The 16,478-nt window shown below is 43.3% G+C and overlaps 1 protein-coding gene and 1 long non-coding RNA gene across 5 annotated transcripts in view; both read right to left on the reverse strand.

The window, feature by feature from the left end:
- DLG5 (discs large MAGUK scaffold protein 5) overlaps positions 1 to 14,773 on the reverse strand; it is a 158,945-nt gene extending 144,172 nt beyond the window's left edge. For all 4 annotated transcript variants that reach the window (XM_074232926.1, XM_074232924.1, XM_074232925.1 and 1 more), the window contains exon 1: positions 14,330 to 14,773. In XM_074232926.1, the coding sequence (XP_074089027.1) occupies positions 14,330 to 14,633 (304 nt within the window). In that variant the 5' untranslated portion in view covers positions 14,634 to 14,773. The remainder of the gene's footprint in view (positions 1 to 14,329) is intronic.
- On the reverse strand, positions 2,169 to 6,892 carry LOC141520945 (uncharacterized). The gene is made up of 2 exons (XR_012477804.1): positions 6,433 to 6,892; positions 2,169 to 5,318 (listed from the first exon to the last, which is right to left on the reverse strand). It is a non-coding gene; the product is annotated as an uncharacterized LOC141520945 (long non-coding RNA).
- Positions 14,774 to 16,478: the final 1,705 nt, after the last annotated feature.

Below are 16,478 nucleotides of genomic sequence, written 5' to 3' on the forward strand. Positions count from 1 at the left end.
CATGGGAGCGATCATCAACCTTGATGGATTGGCTCATTCCATCAGTGCAATTTGGGGCTGTCTGCAATGGAGAATACCATTGGTATCCAGAGAAAAAACTGTGGAGTTTGAACAAAGACCAAGGACTATTAACTTTAATTTAGGGGAAAAAAACTGATATCTTATTGTCTGATCTTGTTATCTCTTATACTTTGTTTCTTCCTTAAGGATATGATTTCTCTCTCATCACATTCAATTTGGATCAATGTATACCATGGAAATGTAAAGACTGGCAAACTGCCTTCTGTAGGGGTTGGGGGGAGGGAAGTAAGATTAGGGGGAAAATTGTAAAACTCAAAATAAATAAAATCTTTAAAAAATCTTTAAAAAAACCCAAAATACTCATGTGAATTTATATCTATATATACATATATTAAAAATACAGGGGTGGCTAGGTGGTGCAGTGGACAGAACACCAGCCCTGGAATCAGGAGTACCTGAGTTCAGATCCAGCCTCAGACACTTAATAATTACCTAGCTGTGTGGTCTTGGGCGAGCCACTTAACCCCATTGCCTTGCAAAAAAAAAAAAAAAAATCTAAAAAAAAATAAAAATGAAAAAATAAAAATACATATGCATGCATACATAAACAAAGAATCACTGGTCCATATTAATAACTTTTTTCCATTCATAACTGTTTTAACCTTTGCAAAGCACTTTCAAAGTCATTATCTCCCTTGATTCTCAGAGTTCCCATTTTACAGATAAGAAAACAATTTCACAGGAGTGAAGGTTATATTGAAGGTTATAGAGGAAGTTTGAAGCAAAATCCAAATCAGAAATCAAAAGTTCTTCAGACCTCTTCCTAAGGTAGAGAGAAGGGGAAAGAGGAAAGGGAGAAGGAGAGAGGGAGAGAGGGAAGGGAAAGGGAAAGGGAAGAGAAGAATCATTTATTATCTACTTATTATGTATTAGAAATTCTGCTCAGAGCTTTACAAATCTTACCTCATTTGAACCAAGAGAATGTCTAGATTCAGAGATGGAAAACCTCCATATTCTAAGACAGATCTCATTAGACATAAAGTATTCTGTTCTGAAAATCCATCTTTTAAGGCACATACCTAATAAATTGGAGAAAGTGCACAAGAGGATGAAGATGGTGAAGAGCCTTTAGTTCATGACCATGAGTTGATTTAGTTAAAGAAAATCAGTAAAGAAAATTAGTAAAAAGACTTTTTGAGGTCACATAGCTATGTGTATAAAATTTTTTCTTTTTTTTTTTTAAGGTTTTTGCAAGGCAAATGGGGTTAAGTGGCTCACCCAAGGCCACACAGCTAGGTAATTATTAAGTGTCTGAGCCCAGTTTTGAACTCAGATATTCCTGACTCCAGGGCCGGTGCTCTATTCACTGTGCCATCTAGCCACCCCAAGACTTAATTTCCTGACAGTATTATGGGTTCAGAGTACATGTACATACAGGTTGAGACTTTTTTTTTAGAAATGGCCAACATGAGAATTTGTTTTGCTGACTACACATAATTTTAATGCAGAGTTGTTTTTCTTGCCTTCTCATTGGGAGCAGTCAAGGAAAAGGAATAGATCAATTTTCATTTAAAAGAATAAAATAAGAAAAAAAGAAATAAGTGCTGAAGTAGATAATCTTGATCTACTCCTATGCAACCTTCTATAAGATTTTTGAAATCATTTGTTCTCCTATCAAGTCACTGTTTCCTTAAAACAAAGACTATTTCTCATCTCACAGGGAATAGAAAAGAGGCTTTGACAGTGAAACCTGCAATAATCTGTGTGTGTGTGTGTGTGTGTGTGTGTGTGTGTGTGTGTGTGTGTGTGTATAAGCTACCTGAGCTGACCTACCTTGTCTTACATGGAGTATATTGTACAACATCAATTCACTAGAAAAGGATAAGGAGAATTAAGAATCGATCATGGTTCGTTTTAATAAATACGGCAGCCCTCCTATTGCCTGTATGAACGTGCAAGAGAAATAATAGTAGGCAGGGTACCCCTCAAGATGTGAGTTCTCCCTGAGCCTACTAGGAGAAGGAGTATTACTACAACTACAGATTCAGTTTCTGCTCCATTAAATATCAATCATTTTGAACTTGAGACATAATTTCGATCTCACAAACAAACAAGCACCACTGACTGGTGACTCCGCCAACACCTGAGTTTTGTTTTGTTTTTTTAAACAAATCAAGAACATGAAAAAATTCTGCTCTTGCCTAAGAAATCCACATTGACCCAAACAAAATTAATGATCCGGTCATTGCTCCTCCCACCACCTCCACCTCCTGCTACTGTTTCCTGTACCCCTCAGCTCGTAGACTAGCATAAGCCTAGACACACAAAGACAAAGTTCTGCTCAGCCCTCCCCGAGCTGTGTATCTAGAAGGCCAACCACAAAGGGATTGATTGAAAGCAGAGGCCCAGTCTGTTCAGTCTCTCCTTGGGGCTGCTGCCTGATTCTCATTAGGCCTAGGCTTATTTTCCCGGACTTGCAATATAAACGTTTCAAAAACATCCCAGCAGGGACAAAAGGACCCCTATAATCTCCTGATCTTCCCAGAATGTGTTCGCCCTCCCCCAACACAAACTCTCCCACTCTAGTCAGACTGATACATCTAATTTTCTTCCATGTGCCTTTCTACTTCTGCTCATCTGGATTGCATTCTTCATGTCCTGATCCTTCAAAACCCCCGGATCACTCCTCCATAGGACAGAGATTCAAACTCTGACTTTCTCACCTATAACATAAGAAGTCAGGCTAGATCAAGTCTGAGCTCCTCCTATTCTAACTCTATGTTCCTGAATGATCTAAAGTCAGTCAATAAACATTTGCTGCTACAAGTATTACTAGGGGGCAGCTAGGTGGTACAGTGAATAGAGCACCAGCCCTAGAGTCAGGAGGACCTGTGTTCAAATCCAGCCTCAGATAACTTAAAAATTACCTAGCTGTGTGGCCATAGGCAAGTCACTTAACTCCATACCTTGCCAAAAAAAAAAAAAGCCACAGTAGGTTACAAAAAAAAGGCAAAAGATAGTCCCTGCCCTCAAGGAGCATGTAAAGGAAGAGGCAAAAAGTAAACAAATATGTACAAACAAGTTCTAGATAAAATACACTGGGAATAACATAGGGAACCCCTCTTGATTCCAGTGTCTTCCCTCTTAATTATTTCCTGTTTCTCCATTCTCTATAACTTAGTTGTGCAAACTAGTTGTCATTCTCATTAGATTGAGAGCTCCTTGAGGGCAGGGATTGTCTTTTGCCTCTTTCCTTAACTCCAGTGCTTGGCACAGACCCTAGCATATAAGTAGGTACTTTAGGTGCTTAATAAATGTTAACTGACTGATAGGAAGTCTCCTATAGAAGATAGGGTAGAGATTTACATCTCTTAACTCACAAGACTTATTTAGCACTAACTGAATGTCCTAGTCTACCTAGACTTGTCCCCAGAGTATACAGTCAACCAACCAACAATTATTGATTCGTCCCATTATAAATTCCTAAAAGACAAGAAATGCAATTTTCTCGTCACAGGAAATCAAACAATAAATCTGCTGATTGATTAAAGTACAAGTATAATTGGGCATTTTAAGGGATCATTTCTTTTGAAAATTGTCAATCACCAAGTATTCAGTAAATCTGAGAACACAGAGATGATGGAAGGGCTTCCTAGTCAATGAAAACTCTTGGAGAAGCAGTTTAGCAGAAAATAGATTCAGATCAGTAGCTCATACAATACAGCACAACAATCTAAATGGATGGGGGAGCTAACTACATAGAAAATGTCACCTAATCAAAAGATTAGAAGAGCAAAGTAAATGGGATTCCCCTTTCACAAATATGGCTAGAGAAAAAATTCATAGCCAATGGCACAGGAGATTCCAAGAAACAAAACAGAAAACTTCAATTACATAAAACTTAAAGGCTTTTTAGCAGGAATAAGATCAATGCTCCTAGATTAAGTATTAAGTGTCAGAGATAGGATTTGAACTCAGGTCCTCCTGAATCCAGGGTTGGTGCTATATCCACTGTACCACTTAGTTGCCCCTCCTCCAACAATTTTAGCAAATAAATGAGACAGAGAGAAATGGAAAGGAAGAAGGAAGAGAAGAGGGAGATGAGAAAGAAAAAAGGAGGGAAAGAGGGGAAAAGAGAAAGAGGAGAGAGGGGAAGAAAAGGAAAGAAGGAAGGAGAAGAAAAAGGAGAGGGAGAAAAAAGGGAGGAATGAGGAAAAAATAAGGAGGGAGAGAAAAAAAGGAGAAAGAAGGTATGAAAGAAAGAGAAAGGAGAAAAGAGAGAAAAAGAGAGAGGAGAGGGTAAAGGGAAGGAGTAAGACAAGGACAGGGAGAGAAACACAGAAAAAGAGAATATGTGAGATAGAAAGAAGCACGAGATAGAGACCGATATACAGAGATACAACCCAAGAGACAGAAAATAAGTCTTCGTAACTCAATCCACTTCAACTTTGTGCTGTGTCTAAGCAACCACTGATCAGAACAGTTAAACCTAGGTGGCTTTAGCTTTGTCACAAGGAAAAAACAGAAAAGGAAATGGGGAAAAAAAGGTGCTCCCTGACTCCTTTGTAGCCATGCATACCATAGTGCTCTACAATAAATTTAGTTGAATTGGTGAACCTATACCTCTATTTGAATAAATCCTTCCAAGTATGTTGAATGTGTCAAACTGAGTTAAGGCAAGGAGGCCTATGATGAAACCTATGAAACATCTCATTCAGCCTTTTCCTAATCCCAGAATCCTAAAGATTGCAATAAGGCCAGAATTGGCAACTGGAGGACATCAAAATTTAGTGTAGGTGCTAATCCCAGCCCTGTATGAGACAATATCACCTGATTGAGCCTTTCTTAAAGATTTCTTGTCATTTTAAGTCACGGGAGGGATGAAATAAGAAATAAAAATTATTCTCAGCATATGAGACTAAACAAACAAAGGAATATTTAATATTGAGGATATAGACCTCTCTGTACCAGAAGGATGGAACAATCAGGTGATACTCTCCACCCCCACCATAACTAATTTTTCTTAGCCAAGCACCTTTGTCTGACTATTTCTTTGGCAATTTTTAAAGAGCACCTTCCATCATCCTGAAAGAAAATCTAGAGCTCATAAATTAAGTCAGCAGACAAAGATGAAACTGTTCTGAAAATAAAGACTCCGGCTTCTTGCTATGGGTGTGGAACACTGTGTATGTGATGTCAACCTTGGTTGATATATTGGTAGGTTTAATGAACATTTTTCTTTTTCTTCTTTTTATTCTTTGCTTATGAAGGATGGCTCTCTGGGTAGGATAGGTTCTCTGGAAAAAGAAGATATTTCAGTGAAATTGGTTAAAAAAAATGCTTAAAAGAAGAGAAATAGACAAAATCTCTGAACAAGAAGGGACTTTAGAGTTTCACTAGTCTAATTTACCCCATAGGAATCCCTTTGATTGTATCCCAAAAAGAAAGGCATCCAGACTTTGAATGGTGATAGAAACATCATTACATCACATTTCTAAAGCTAAATGAATTATTAGAAAGTTTATCCTTATGTCAAAAGAAAAAAATGTCTCTCTGTGACTTCTGCTGAATGATCCCAAATTTTCCTTATGGAACTACAAAGAATATATAGTTCTTCTCTTCCAAACAAAGAGTCCTTCAAATACTTGAAGAAAGCAATCTCATTTCCTCCCAACCCCTTGGTCTTTTCTTTACCACCCCCCCTTGCCCCTCCCCAGTTCCTTTAAACAATAGACACATGATATGGTTTCTGACTTTCTCACTTATCCTGATTGCTTCCTCAATTCACTCAAAACTATGACCCATATTTGGATATGACACTTCAGTCTTGGTCTGACTGGTACAAGATACAGTGAGATAAGTGATTCCCCAAATCAGAACACTACAAAGTTTTCTATGTCTAAGGACTCCTTCCTTTGACTTCAAGTAATAGGGGCTGCTAGGTGACACATTCCTAGAAGACCCAAATTCAAATTTATCTTCAGATAGTATCCTCTCTTTGCCTCACTTTCCTATTTGTAAAACAGGATAATAATATCACATACTTCCCAGGATTGTTAAGAGGATGAAAAGAGATAATATTTGCAAAGATTAGCATAATGCTTACAACATAATAGATGCTTAATAAATTCTTCCTTCTCTCTTTGGCATACTGGCTGGATTGATGGTTATTTGAGTACAGAGTACTGTTTCACACTTAAACTTCTGTGTTTATGGGTAAGCCATGTATCTCTTCAATTACAAAATACATAAATTATAATTATCAATTATAACATTTTAAATAGTCATTTTAAATAGTAAAATTTTCAATAGTAAAATGAAGGGATGACACTTATTGGTCTAACTAAGCCTAAATCTATGATCCAATGAGAGTAACTTTAGCTAGGACCCCAAAGAAACAGGTAGACGTACAGATCTCTCTAACGGCTCTTCAACGGCTGAATGTAAACCAGGAACAAAGTCAAATTGCTGGGAAAGCAGCCATTCTAATAATCCCCTACATCCTTTGGACCGATGTAGATCTTGCCTTTCCGTCAGCTGTCTTTTGCCTGTCTTCACAAATTTCCTTCCAGATAGGGTCAAACCAGGTATTCCTCTCCCTGTTTTAGAGACAGAGAGACTAAAGTCCAAAGAAGTTTAGATCATTTCATCAAGGTCACAGAGCAGAGCTCCTGGCAGAACGAGGGCAAAAAACCAAGACTCCTGATTCCTAGGCCAGCTACTTCAGACCCCACGCTATCATGAGAGCATTCATAGCCATCTGAAAGGCAATGTGCTGCCTCCACATGAATCCTGGAATCCAGCCCCAGTGGATTTGACCTTACTAGTCTCAATCTTTGCCAAGCAAGTGACTGATAACTTTCCACCTGCTTCCATGGCGGTGGGGGGGGGGGGGGGGGTGCGGGAAGAATTGAAGAAGTTAGTGTAGATCCATGAGAGTCCCCACCCCACCCCCAGTCTCAACTTCCCACAGCTTTCAGCTAAGTATTAATTTACCCCATACTGGCTCTGTATAGATTATTTTCCTGGATGACGTGAAGAGGACTTTGGCTTGCTAAGGGTCACACTATTCATTCAGTACAATCAGTCTGCCTTGGTAGTAAGCAGAGGGGAGGGGTCAGTGTGGATAAATGTAATCCAGACGTCATTCAGAGACCTCATGTTGGTCATTCATTTTCCACTTCTGCCTTCAAACCTTTCTTGTTAAACCAGACTATAAAGCAGAAAGGGGAAAAAAAAGTAACTGAATGGAGGCTTGTCTTCTCTCCCTTACTCCCTCAGGCTTCATGTACCATTGGGTTATTTATGCCATTATTGCTTATTATTTTTTACTCTAGTTACTGCTATGTCATAATCCCCCAGACCATGTCATCTAAACTCTCTCTCCTCAGGAGAACAAGAGGAGGCATTTAGCAAACACTTATGGAATTAAATTCCCCCAACCACTGATTGTCCAGGAGCACAGAGAATGAGTAGAGGGAAAAAGGGGAAGGGAAAAACAAATGGAGGCAGAAGGTCCTGGATAACAGAGAACCTGAAAAACCAGCAACTCAAAAATTAAATTAATAGAGTCCTACTAAAAATGTTTAACATAATTACATGCAAAAAATGACAGGGTTTTATGTATAATATGTGGGTGCACATATGTCAAGATTATTCCATCACAGCATTATTCAGGGAAACCTGGGAAGAGTTGTATGAACTGATGCAGAATGAAGTGAACAGAACCAATATTATAAAAAACAAATTTTGAAAGACTTAAGAACTTTAATCAATGCAATGACTGACCACTCTTTGACAGTAATCCTTGCTGATCACCTCCTAACAGTTTAACTAGCAGAATATGACATACATTCTCTGACACCACCTATGTGAGAAACTGTTTTGCTTGACTAGGCATATGTCATAAGTTTTGTTTTGGTTTTTTTTTGTTTGTAGGGCTGCCAAAAAAAGAAGATGGAGGTGGGGGGGTGGTCATTGAAATATTTTTTAAATAAACAGGCAAAAACAGGAGAAAGGCAGAAAGGAAACACAAACTAGTAAGACGACTCTGAAAATGGTATATCTTAAAAGGAAAAACAAGCTACATGTAATCAGTATTTGCAATTTTATGTACAATCCTCCTTTTCAATTCTACTTTGCCTATGGAAAAGCTCACTTGATTGGGGTGTTTTTAAGGTCAGAATTCTTATTAAATAAAGACTGTTCTCTGTAGTTACTCCTCCAAGTAAAGTCCAGACTTCTCAGCATAGAAACCTCTCCACAACTGAAGAGCATCTTTCAAACCTTACTTCCTACCACTCCCCAAACACTGACACTCCTCCCCAGCTGGACACGTCTACCCACTGTCACTCATTCAACAAGTGTTGAATTTCTCCAGTGTTTACTTCGGGCCAGGCCTAGCAGGGCGCAATGGAAGAAGCATTCGATTTGGAGACAAAGGATTTACAATCAAATCCCATCTCAAATATTCTCACTTAATCTTCTAGTCTTTATTTCCTCAACTGTAAAATGAGGAACCAGGTCTCTGAGGTCCCTTCCGAGTTCTAAATTTATGATTCTATGAATATGGGAAACTGGATGAAGCCTTGATTAAATACTTGTGAACTGACTCGCTGTGATATCTCACAAATACAGCCCTTTTATTTCCACTGTCACAGCTCTATTTTAGGCCCTCATTATCATCCTTCTGGTCTACTGCAATAACCTCCTCCATTGTCTTTTCCACCTCTACTCTTCTCCCTTCTAATAATTCATTTTTAATATCTCTGCCAAATTAATCTTCTTTATGCATTCATGCCACATCATTCACAAGCTTCCAGTGGATCTCTTTTGCCTATCATACAAAATTAAAGGCATTCAAAGTCCTCCAAGATCTAATGTATCTCAAGCTCCCTAGACTGTTCCCTTAAACTTGGATGATATACTCTATTCTAATTGGATTTATTGCCATTCCTAGTATCCATCCCTCTAGTACGCCCTTATCCACATTATTTTCTATACCTAGAATGCTCTTCTATGTCCCCTTTCTGTCTGTAAAAGTTCAACCCATCCTTTACAACTTAACTCCAATACCACATCCTCCATGAAAGCTTCCCTGATTCTATGATCCTACCCTAATCATCAACAATGCTAATATAGTATTTGAATAGTTTCCCTTTTCATATTATTAAACATCATTTTGGATTAAGCTCTGTGTTTGTATCATAGCTCCCTAGGCTGTTGTTGAGTTGTTTCAGTCATGTCTGTCTCTTCCCGCCCCATTTGAGGTTTTCTTGACAAAGAAGTGTGATTTGCCATTTCCTCTGCTAACTCATTTTGCAGATGAGGAAACTGAGGAAAACATAAGGTTAAGTGACTTGTCTAAGATTGAGTCTGAACACAGGAAAAAGATTCTTTCTGATTCCTCTATCCACTTGAACACCTAGCTGACCTGCCCACTGCTCTACCATAAGCTTGATGAGAATGGGGAACCATATTGTACTCGTCTTTGAAGCTTGTCTAGTTCCTAGGACAGTGCAATGTACAGAAAAGGTCCCTATCAAATATCTAAAGGTAAAGTTCTTAACAATAAAGAACAATCTGACAACAATTCTGCTAATCTAGAAGCCACTAAAGACAAAAAGAAAGACAAAAAAATGGAGAGAAGAATAATTTTACTTCACTATCATGATGTGGGGGAAAGCATTGGACTGGGATTTAAAGAACCTAAGTGAGAATTCCAGCTCTTTCATATGCTTACCTATGTGACCTTAGTCGTCACAACCTCTCTGGGTTTTAGTTACTTCATCTGGAAAATGAAGGTACTGGGGAAGCTCAAAGAATAATAATCCTATGATCCTAATAGTCAATTATCAATGAAAGTCTTGGAAAATTTCAAATAGTCATTCTCAAGACTTTTCCAAAATGAAATGCCTTCTATTGTTTCACTTTATAACATACCTCTCCCAAAATACTATGGATTTCACTTGATTTTTTTTTAATCTTGACATTTAGGGAATTTAGGGAAGAAAATGGGAAGCTTGAGCAGATCTTCAATTCATCACAGAAATCACTTTGCTTTTTCTCAATTTGCAAATAAAGAAACTGAAACAGACTCACTCAAAGTCACTCAGAAATAGATGAGTCCAGATTAGGATCCTAGTCCCCTGGATTCCTAAAAGCATTTTTCCCCCCTGTTCACCACATTCTTTCTGTAATGCTACAAAATATGGTTTGAGAATCATTGTTCTAGAGCACGGATATTTAGCCTGAGGTCTAGGGGTAGATTCCAAGGAGTCTATTCACTCACATCGGAAAAAAAAATTGTCTTTCTTTTCATTAATTTTTCCTATGTCATTTTATGAACTTAAAAATATTACTCCGAAATGGTCAAGGGGGTCCTCACCCAAAAAATCCTGTTTTGAAAGAATTCCATATCTGGATCAGCTTCAGTTCCCTAAAGGCACCCTTAAAGAAGACATGGAAGCAAAGAAGTAGTTTATCTATGAAAAACAAAAGGTTTATTTCAGGTACTCACAGAATGCTCACTCAGTGTCTGTGAAGCTAGCCTAGGGTCCTCCCAAGTTATACCAATGGAACATGATTTCTATAAAGTTCTGCAAGACTGGAAAGGCTTTGAACCCTGTCTAAGGACAGACAGTCTGCAGTCTGCAGTCTGAAGACCATTCCAGACAAATTCAGGGCTTATAACCAAGATGGTGGCCCTAAGAGAATGGATTTTGACACCAGCAATCCATAAAACACATCAAAATGAAGCATTTTTAAAAAATTATTTTAAATTAGGTACTATTTGAGATTACTAATAGTAATGTAATGAAAATAGTATACTTATGCAGAACCTGAGGGTACACAATAGAGGACATTTGTAGAGTATCTTAAGTTTTGTGAAGCACTTTACACAACATATATTATTTGATTCTTACCACCCCTCTACAGGAGATAGGAAGAGTATTACTATCTTCATTTGACAGCTGCAGATGAGGAGACTAAGGCTGATAGCCTCATGGTGTAGTGGTCCAGCACAAAGAAGTCATTAAATAAATGCTTTCTGAATGGGGGTGGGGGTGGAGGGAAGAGTTAGAATTCAAATCCAGGATCTGGATTTGAATACCTCTCTGTTAATTATGATTCTTTTTATCTTGGTTAAATCACTTCATTTCTCTTCTTTTTGGTGGGGGGGGGGGGATTTTTGCAAGGCAATGGGGTTAAGTGATTTGCTCAAGGTCACACATAACTACGTAATTATTAAATGTCAGAGGCAGGATTTGAACTCAGGTCCTCCTAACTCCTGACTCTATCCATTGTGCCACCTAGCTGCCCCTAAATCACTTCATTTCTAATGAAGGGACCTGAAGATGAGATGGCTTAAGTGATTGTCTCAACTCTCTAAATCTAGAACCTTCTGACTTGTTCAAGGTCAGAGTCCACCATTAGATTCAGGTTTTGATCCCAAGTCCACTGATTCAAAACCCAATCCCTTTTTCACTATATCCCACTGCCTTCCTTTAAAAAGCAAGACTGCAATCTAAACAACTGAGGGTCAGTATAACCTGGTGGAAATAGGTGTTTATCTGGAGGCAGCAGAGACCTGATTTCAAGATCTCCCTCTGCCAATGACTAGAGATGCAGCTCTGGGTAAGTCATATCCTTCCTATGTTCCCCATTTCCTCACCTGGAAAATAGGGAGAAGGGAAAACTACCTATACCTACCTACCTTCAGCAACAGTCAGTCCAAACCTGTGATTTCATCCATGTAGAAACTTCCAGTATACAAAGCTCAATGCAGGTAAGCAACAATGTGAAAATTAGAGTTGTCTGGCATATCGAAAAGTCAACTGACTTGTCCACAGTCACACAGTTATATTTTAGAGTGTCTGGGTGATACACAGTCCATTAAAGTACTAAGCCTGGAGTCAGGAAGACCTGAGTTCAAATGTGACTTCAGACATTTGATAGCTGTGTGACCCTGAGCAAATCACTTCAACCTCTCTGCCTCACTTTTCCCATTTGTTAAATGGGCATAATAATAGCAACCTCCAAGGGTTATTTTGAGTATAAAATAAAATTATCACAGTGTCTTGAAGGTAGTCAGTGATATATAAATGTTAACTAATATTAACCAACTGTGTGTCTTTGCTGTCATTTTAACTTAGTGCCTCAGTTTCTTCAACCACAAATGGGATAATTATCTCCATCCTAGACTTGTTGTAAAACCAAATGAGAATAGTATTTGTGAAAAAGAAAACTGTTTCATCTAGTATGTGATACATAGTAGGCACTTCCTAAATACTTGCTTCCTTCCTAACTCTGAGGTTGGCCCTCTAAGATTAGAATCCTATATATAAAGGTTAGCTGGTATGATCATTATTGTCAAAGTCATTAAAAACATAGGTCTATATTCTGAAAAAAAAAGTTAAACTTAAAAGAAATTTCACCTTTGATCAATCCAAAAGATCAGACAAGTTCCTCGCCTACCACCTGACGCACAAATTGGCCTGCTGAAAATGTCACATAATTAGGACAAATTGTGGCACTTCTTGCATCCTCAAAAGCCTCCTCTCATTTTTTACCTAACCAGATCTTAGATATCATGGAGGAAGGGAACTCTCAGAAAGAAAACTCCCTCCAACAAAGCAGATCAACATCTGTAATGAAACTAACTGTAATTATTGCTCTAGAAAGTCACCTGAGGCACTAGAGAGTGAAAACAATGTGTCCAAGTTTACCCAGGTTTACTCTGCTAGAGTCAGAACTTGAATTTGGGGCTTCCTGAATCCTGGACCAACCTCCTATCTCCTCCTCCATCCTCCACCACGTGGTTTCCTCTCAGGCTCATCTGCAGGTAGACCTCATAAGACAAAAAGTGCATCATCCCACACAAAAATATTTCCAGTGAGGCAAGAGAAGAGAAGCACTGTAACCAACACAATGAATGAGCTTTGCACTGTAGCTCTGAAGGGGAGGGATAGAGGCTGGAGAACTGTTAAGCCTGTAAACCTAAAGCAAGCTTCCTATATAACCAAGACCAGTTTCCTCCAGCTTTCAAAACAAGGATGAGGAGCCCAATGCACACCTCACCAGCTTGTTATGGAGAGCACCTCATAAAAATGATTGTCTTAATAAGCAAGGCTTTTAATGGCCAAATGAACAGGTCTGGATCTGTTTCCCCTCAACCACTGAGGACATATTTCTCAGGTCCTTTCTCCCAGCTCTCTACTAAAAAGAGGGTCTGGCTCTTTAAAACGGTGGCATCCCCTCCTCCTTTGCCATGCCCCAAAGTGCTAAACAGTAACAGGTGTCATTTGAACAACTCAAAGGAAAAAAAAGGCAGGGATTTTTAATCTCTTCTTGGATATCTCTGGGCAAGGGCCTCCTTCCCCTGGACAAGTTCTAAAAGATGTATTGGTTAACATCCAACAGACACATCCCACTCACCCCCCCCCCCAAACAAGCCTCTAGCCAGCTGGACCCCTACTCAGAAATTCCTTGATGTCCCTCACCCAAAGGCAAATCTCTCCTAAGCCAATAGAACCTGTGGCATCAGAAGAGAAGCAAAGTTAAAAGCCTACATCCTCTCCTCTTGTCTAGGAAGCTTATGCAGGGACAGAGCTGGAGCCCACAGCAGCCACTTCTCCAGTTTTCCCCCAATAGGATGCACTTTTCTTAACTTTTCTCACTGCATCCTTTCCTAAAGATGCCAACAAGGCCTTACTCATTCATCATTGGCCCACTCCCCGCCCCACCAAGAGTATTTCCCCCTTAGGGCTTAATCTCTGGAATTGGATCTTGGGAAGACAAGAGCACAGAAAGGCCAAAAAGAGGAGAACTAACAGAGGGAAACAGATGTTGGAATTCCAACCAGGGTCTAGGAAGACGGAGTTGTTTCTACTATCCAAATGCAAAAGCACAGCACACGGTCCCAAGGGAACTCCCTGAAAGAGCTTTAAAAATAGGCTTCATCCACTGTGAGGAGTGAAGGCAGGAAGCAGGACCAGATGACCCTGAAGTTTCCCCAGGTCACGGGAGTCTAAGTGGGGATCCCAGGAGGTCACCGGCGGCCCCACACATGCCCACTTAGCGACTCCCCAGGAAAACACCCTCACATAGGAGACCCAAAACTTCAGTTATGCCATGTAGCCTGAGAAGGACAAGGTCCCCGGGGAGATCTGGGGGTGGGGGAGCACGTCGATCCCCTGCAGGCTAGGGGGGCCTCAAGAATTCAAGTTGGAAAGGACAAGGAGGTTGGTTCAGGGTCCAAAGAAAATGGAAAGGGGGGGGGCAAAGCAGGAGAGAACTCTGCACTCACCTGCACCCTCCGAGGGCTGAGGGGCCCCTGCCACGCCGTTCAGGTAAAGGATGGGGAGCAGGTGAGGCTGGGTCTTCTCCAGGGCCACCCGAAGGTCCTGGAAGTGATCTCGCTCCTTGGAGAGCAGCAGCTTGAGCAGCAGCTCCGCCTTGGCCCCTCCGGTCTCCTCTTCCAGCTGCCTCCTGTCGCCGGCACTCAAGGCTCCGGCCGCCTCCAGCAAGCCCAGCACGGCTTCCACTTCAGTCATGGCCTGGGCCAGGCTCTGCTGACAATGCGCCAGCAGCTCCCGGTGCTTGGGCTCCATGGTGCCGGGGGCTCCCCTCCGGGGGCTCCTCACGCGCCCCCTCCTTCGGCCGGGCGAGCTTTACGGGAGGGGGCACTCCGGGGCTGGGGTGCCCAGAGTTCACAAACGGAACACAAAACAAGAGCCCTCCTGGCCGGGGCTGGGCGCGGGACCGCTTGGCGGCGGCGGCTCCGGGCGCCCCCAGGCTGGCGGGCGAGCGGGCGGCCGGCCGGGCGGGCGACTTAGCCGCAAGCCTAGTGCGGCGGGAGCCGGGGCGCCCGGGGGGCCATGGCTCGGAACGGGGCGCCTCGAGGGGCGCGGGGCTCAGCGGCGGCCGCCTCCGGGGCTCAGGAGCGCAGCCATGTTGGCTGCTGCAGCGGGGCTGGAGGAGGAGGAGGAGGAGGAGGACGAGGAGGAGGAGGCGGTGCGGGCGGCGGCCGTAGCCGGGGCGCGCCCCGAGGCCGGGCTCCAGCCGGGCATGCCCCCCACCTCCCACCCCGCGCCCCTCCGCCTTCTCCGACCGTGCCCGCCAAGAAACACAAAAGCAACGCCCCCCCCCAATCTGGGATGGAGCACCCCAAGTGCGGGCGGCGAGAGCCGCTCAGTCCCGGGCCCGGCGGCAGCAGCCTCGGCGCTGCCCCCGGGACATGGCTGCTCAGGCCCGGGCCCCCGCGAGCCCCCCCGGCCGCGCTCACTGCGGGCCCCCCGGCCCGGGCCCCGGCTCCGGCCGCCGCCTCCCGCTCCGCCATGGGCCCGGCCCTGGTCCCCCGGCCGCCGCCGCCGCCCTCCCGCTAGGTCTGGCCCTCCTCCCCCCTCATCTCTCCTCCTCCTCCCCTCCTCCTCCTCTCCCCTCCTCCTCCTCCTCCTCCTCCTCGCCTCCTCCTCCTCCTCCTCCTCCTCCTCCTCCTCCTCCTCCTCCTCCTCCTCCCTCCTCCTCCTCCTCTCCTCCTCCTCTCCTCTCCTCCTCCTCTCCTCCTCCTCCTCCTCCTCCTCCTCCTCCTCCTCCTCCTCCTCCCGCCGCCCGTCACTCACCCCACGCCTAGAGCTGGGGGCCGCCAGACTCCCGAGGGGGAGAGGGGGAGGGGGACCGGGAAGAAAGAGGGGTCCCCGCCCCCGGCCCGCCCCCAGAGGCGGGGCCCCGGGCCTCTCAGTCCCGCCGGGATTCCGCCTGGGATTAGGGCTGTGGGGGAGGGAGGGGTGAAAGAGCGCTGCCGCCTCCTCCCAGCACCCAGGCTCCATCCCCCCACCCGTTGGGCCCAGAGTCCACCCCTCCCCCCACCTCATCAAACTTCTCCAAACCTGAACTTGGGAAGGGGAATGGAGCCCTACTACGCTCCGGGGGGGGGGGGGGGGGGATGCTAGGCGCTTTTTCAAACTAGAAATCCAGCAACAACAACAACAAAAGGAGGAAGGCTCCCTGCTTCTCAGAGCAAGCCCCCTCTTATAGCTGCCATCCAGAACTGGATCGGGCCAACCCGACTTCAATTCTTCCTTCTCATCACCAGTCCCTCTGCCCCACTCTTGGTCTCACCCCTCCAGTCAGATTGGAGGGGGGAAAACTGACCCACTTCCTATGTGTTATGTGATGTTTCTGGTCCTTCATTCCCAAAGAAGATGGTGACATCAGTGAGCAGATGCCACGACAAGCACCTACACTGGATGAGGGAGGGGTCACCAGCCTCATTTTGGAGCCACCTGGATCAGATATGAATCAGACCACTGGAGATGGCTCTGGATGGGAGGCCATCAGGGTGAAGTGACTTGCCCAAGGTCATACAGCTTGACACAGTAAGTGTCCAGTGTCTGAGGCTAGATCCTCCTAACTCCAAACTAGTGCTCTAGCCAACTATGCTAACTTGCTGCCCG

This window comes from Macrotis lagotis, chromosome 4, assembly GCF_037893015.1.
Source record: "Macrotis lagotis isolate mMagLag1 chromosome 4, bilby.v1.9.chrom.fasta, whole genome shotgun sequence".
Taxonomy (NCBI): Eukaryota; Metazoa; Chordata; class Mammalia; order Peramelemorphia; family Peramelidae; genus Macrotis; species Macrotis lagotis.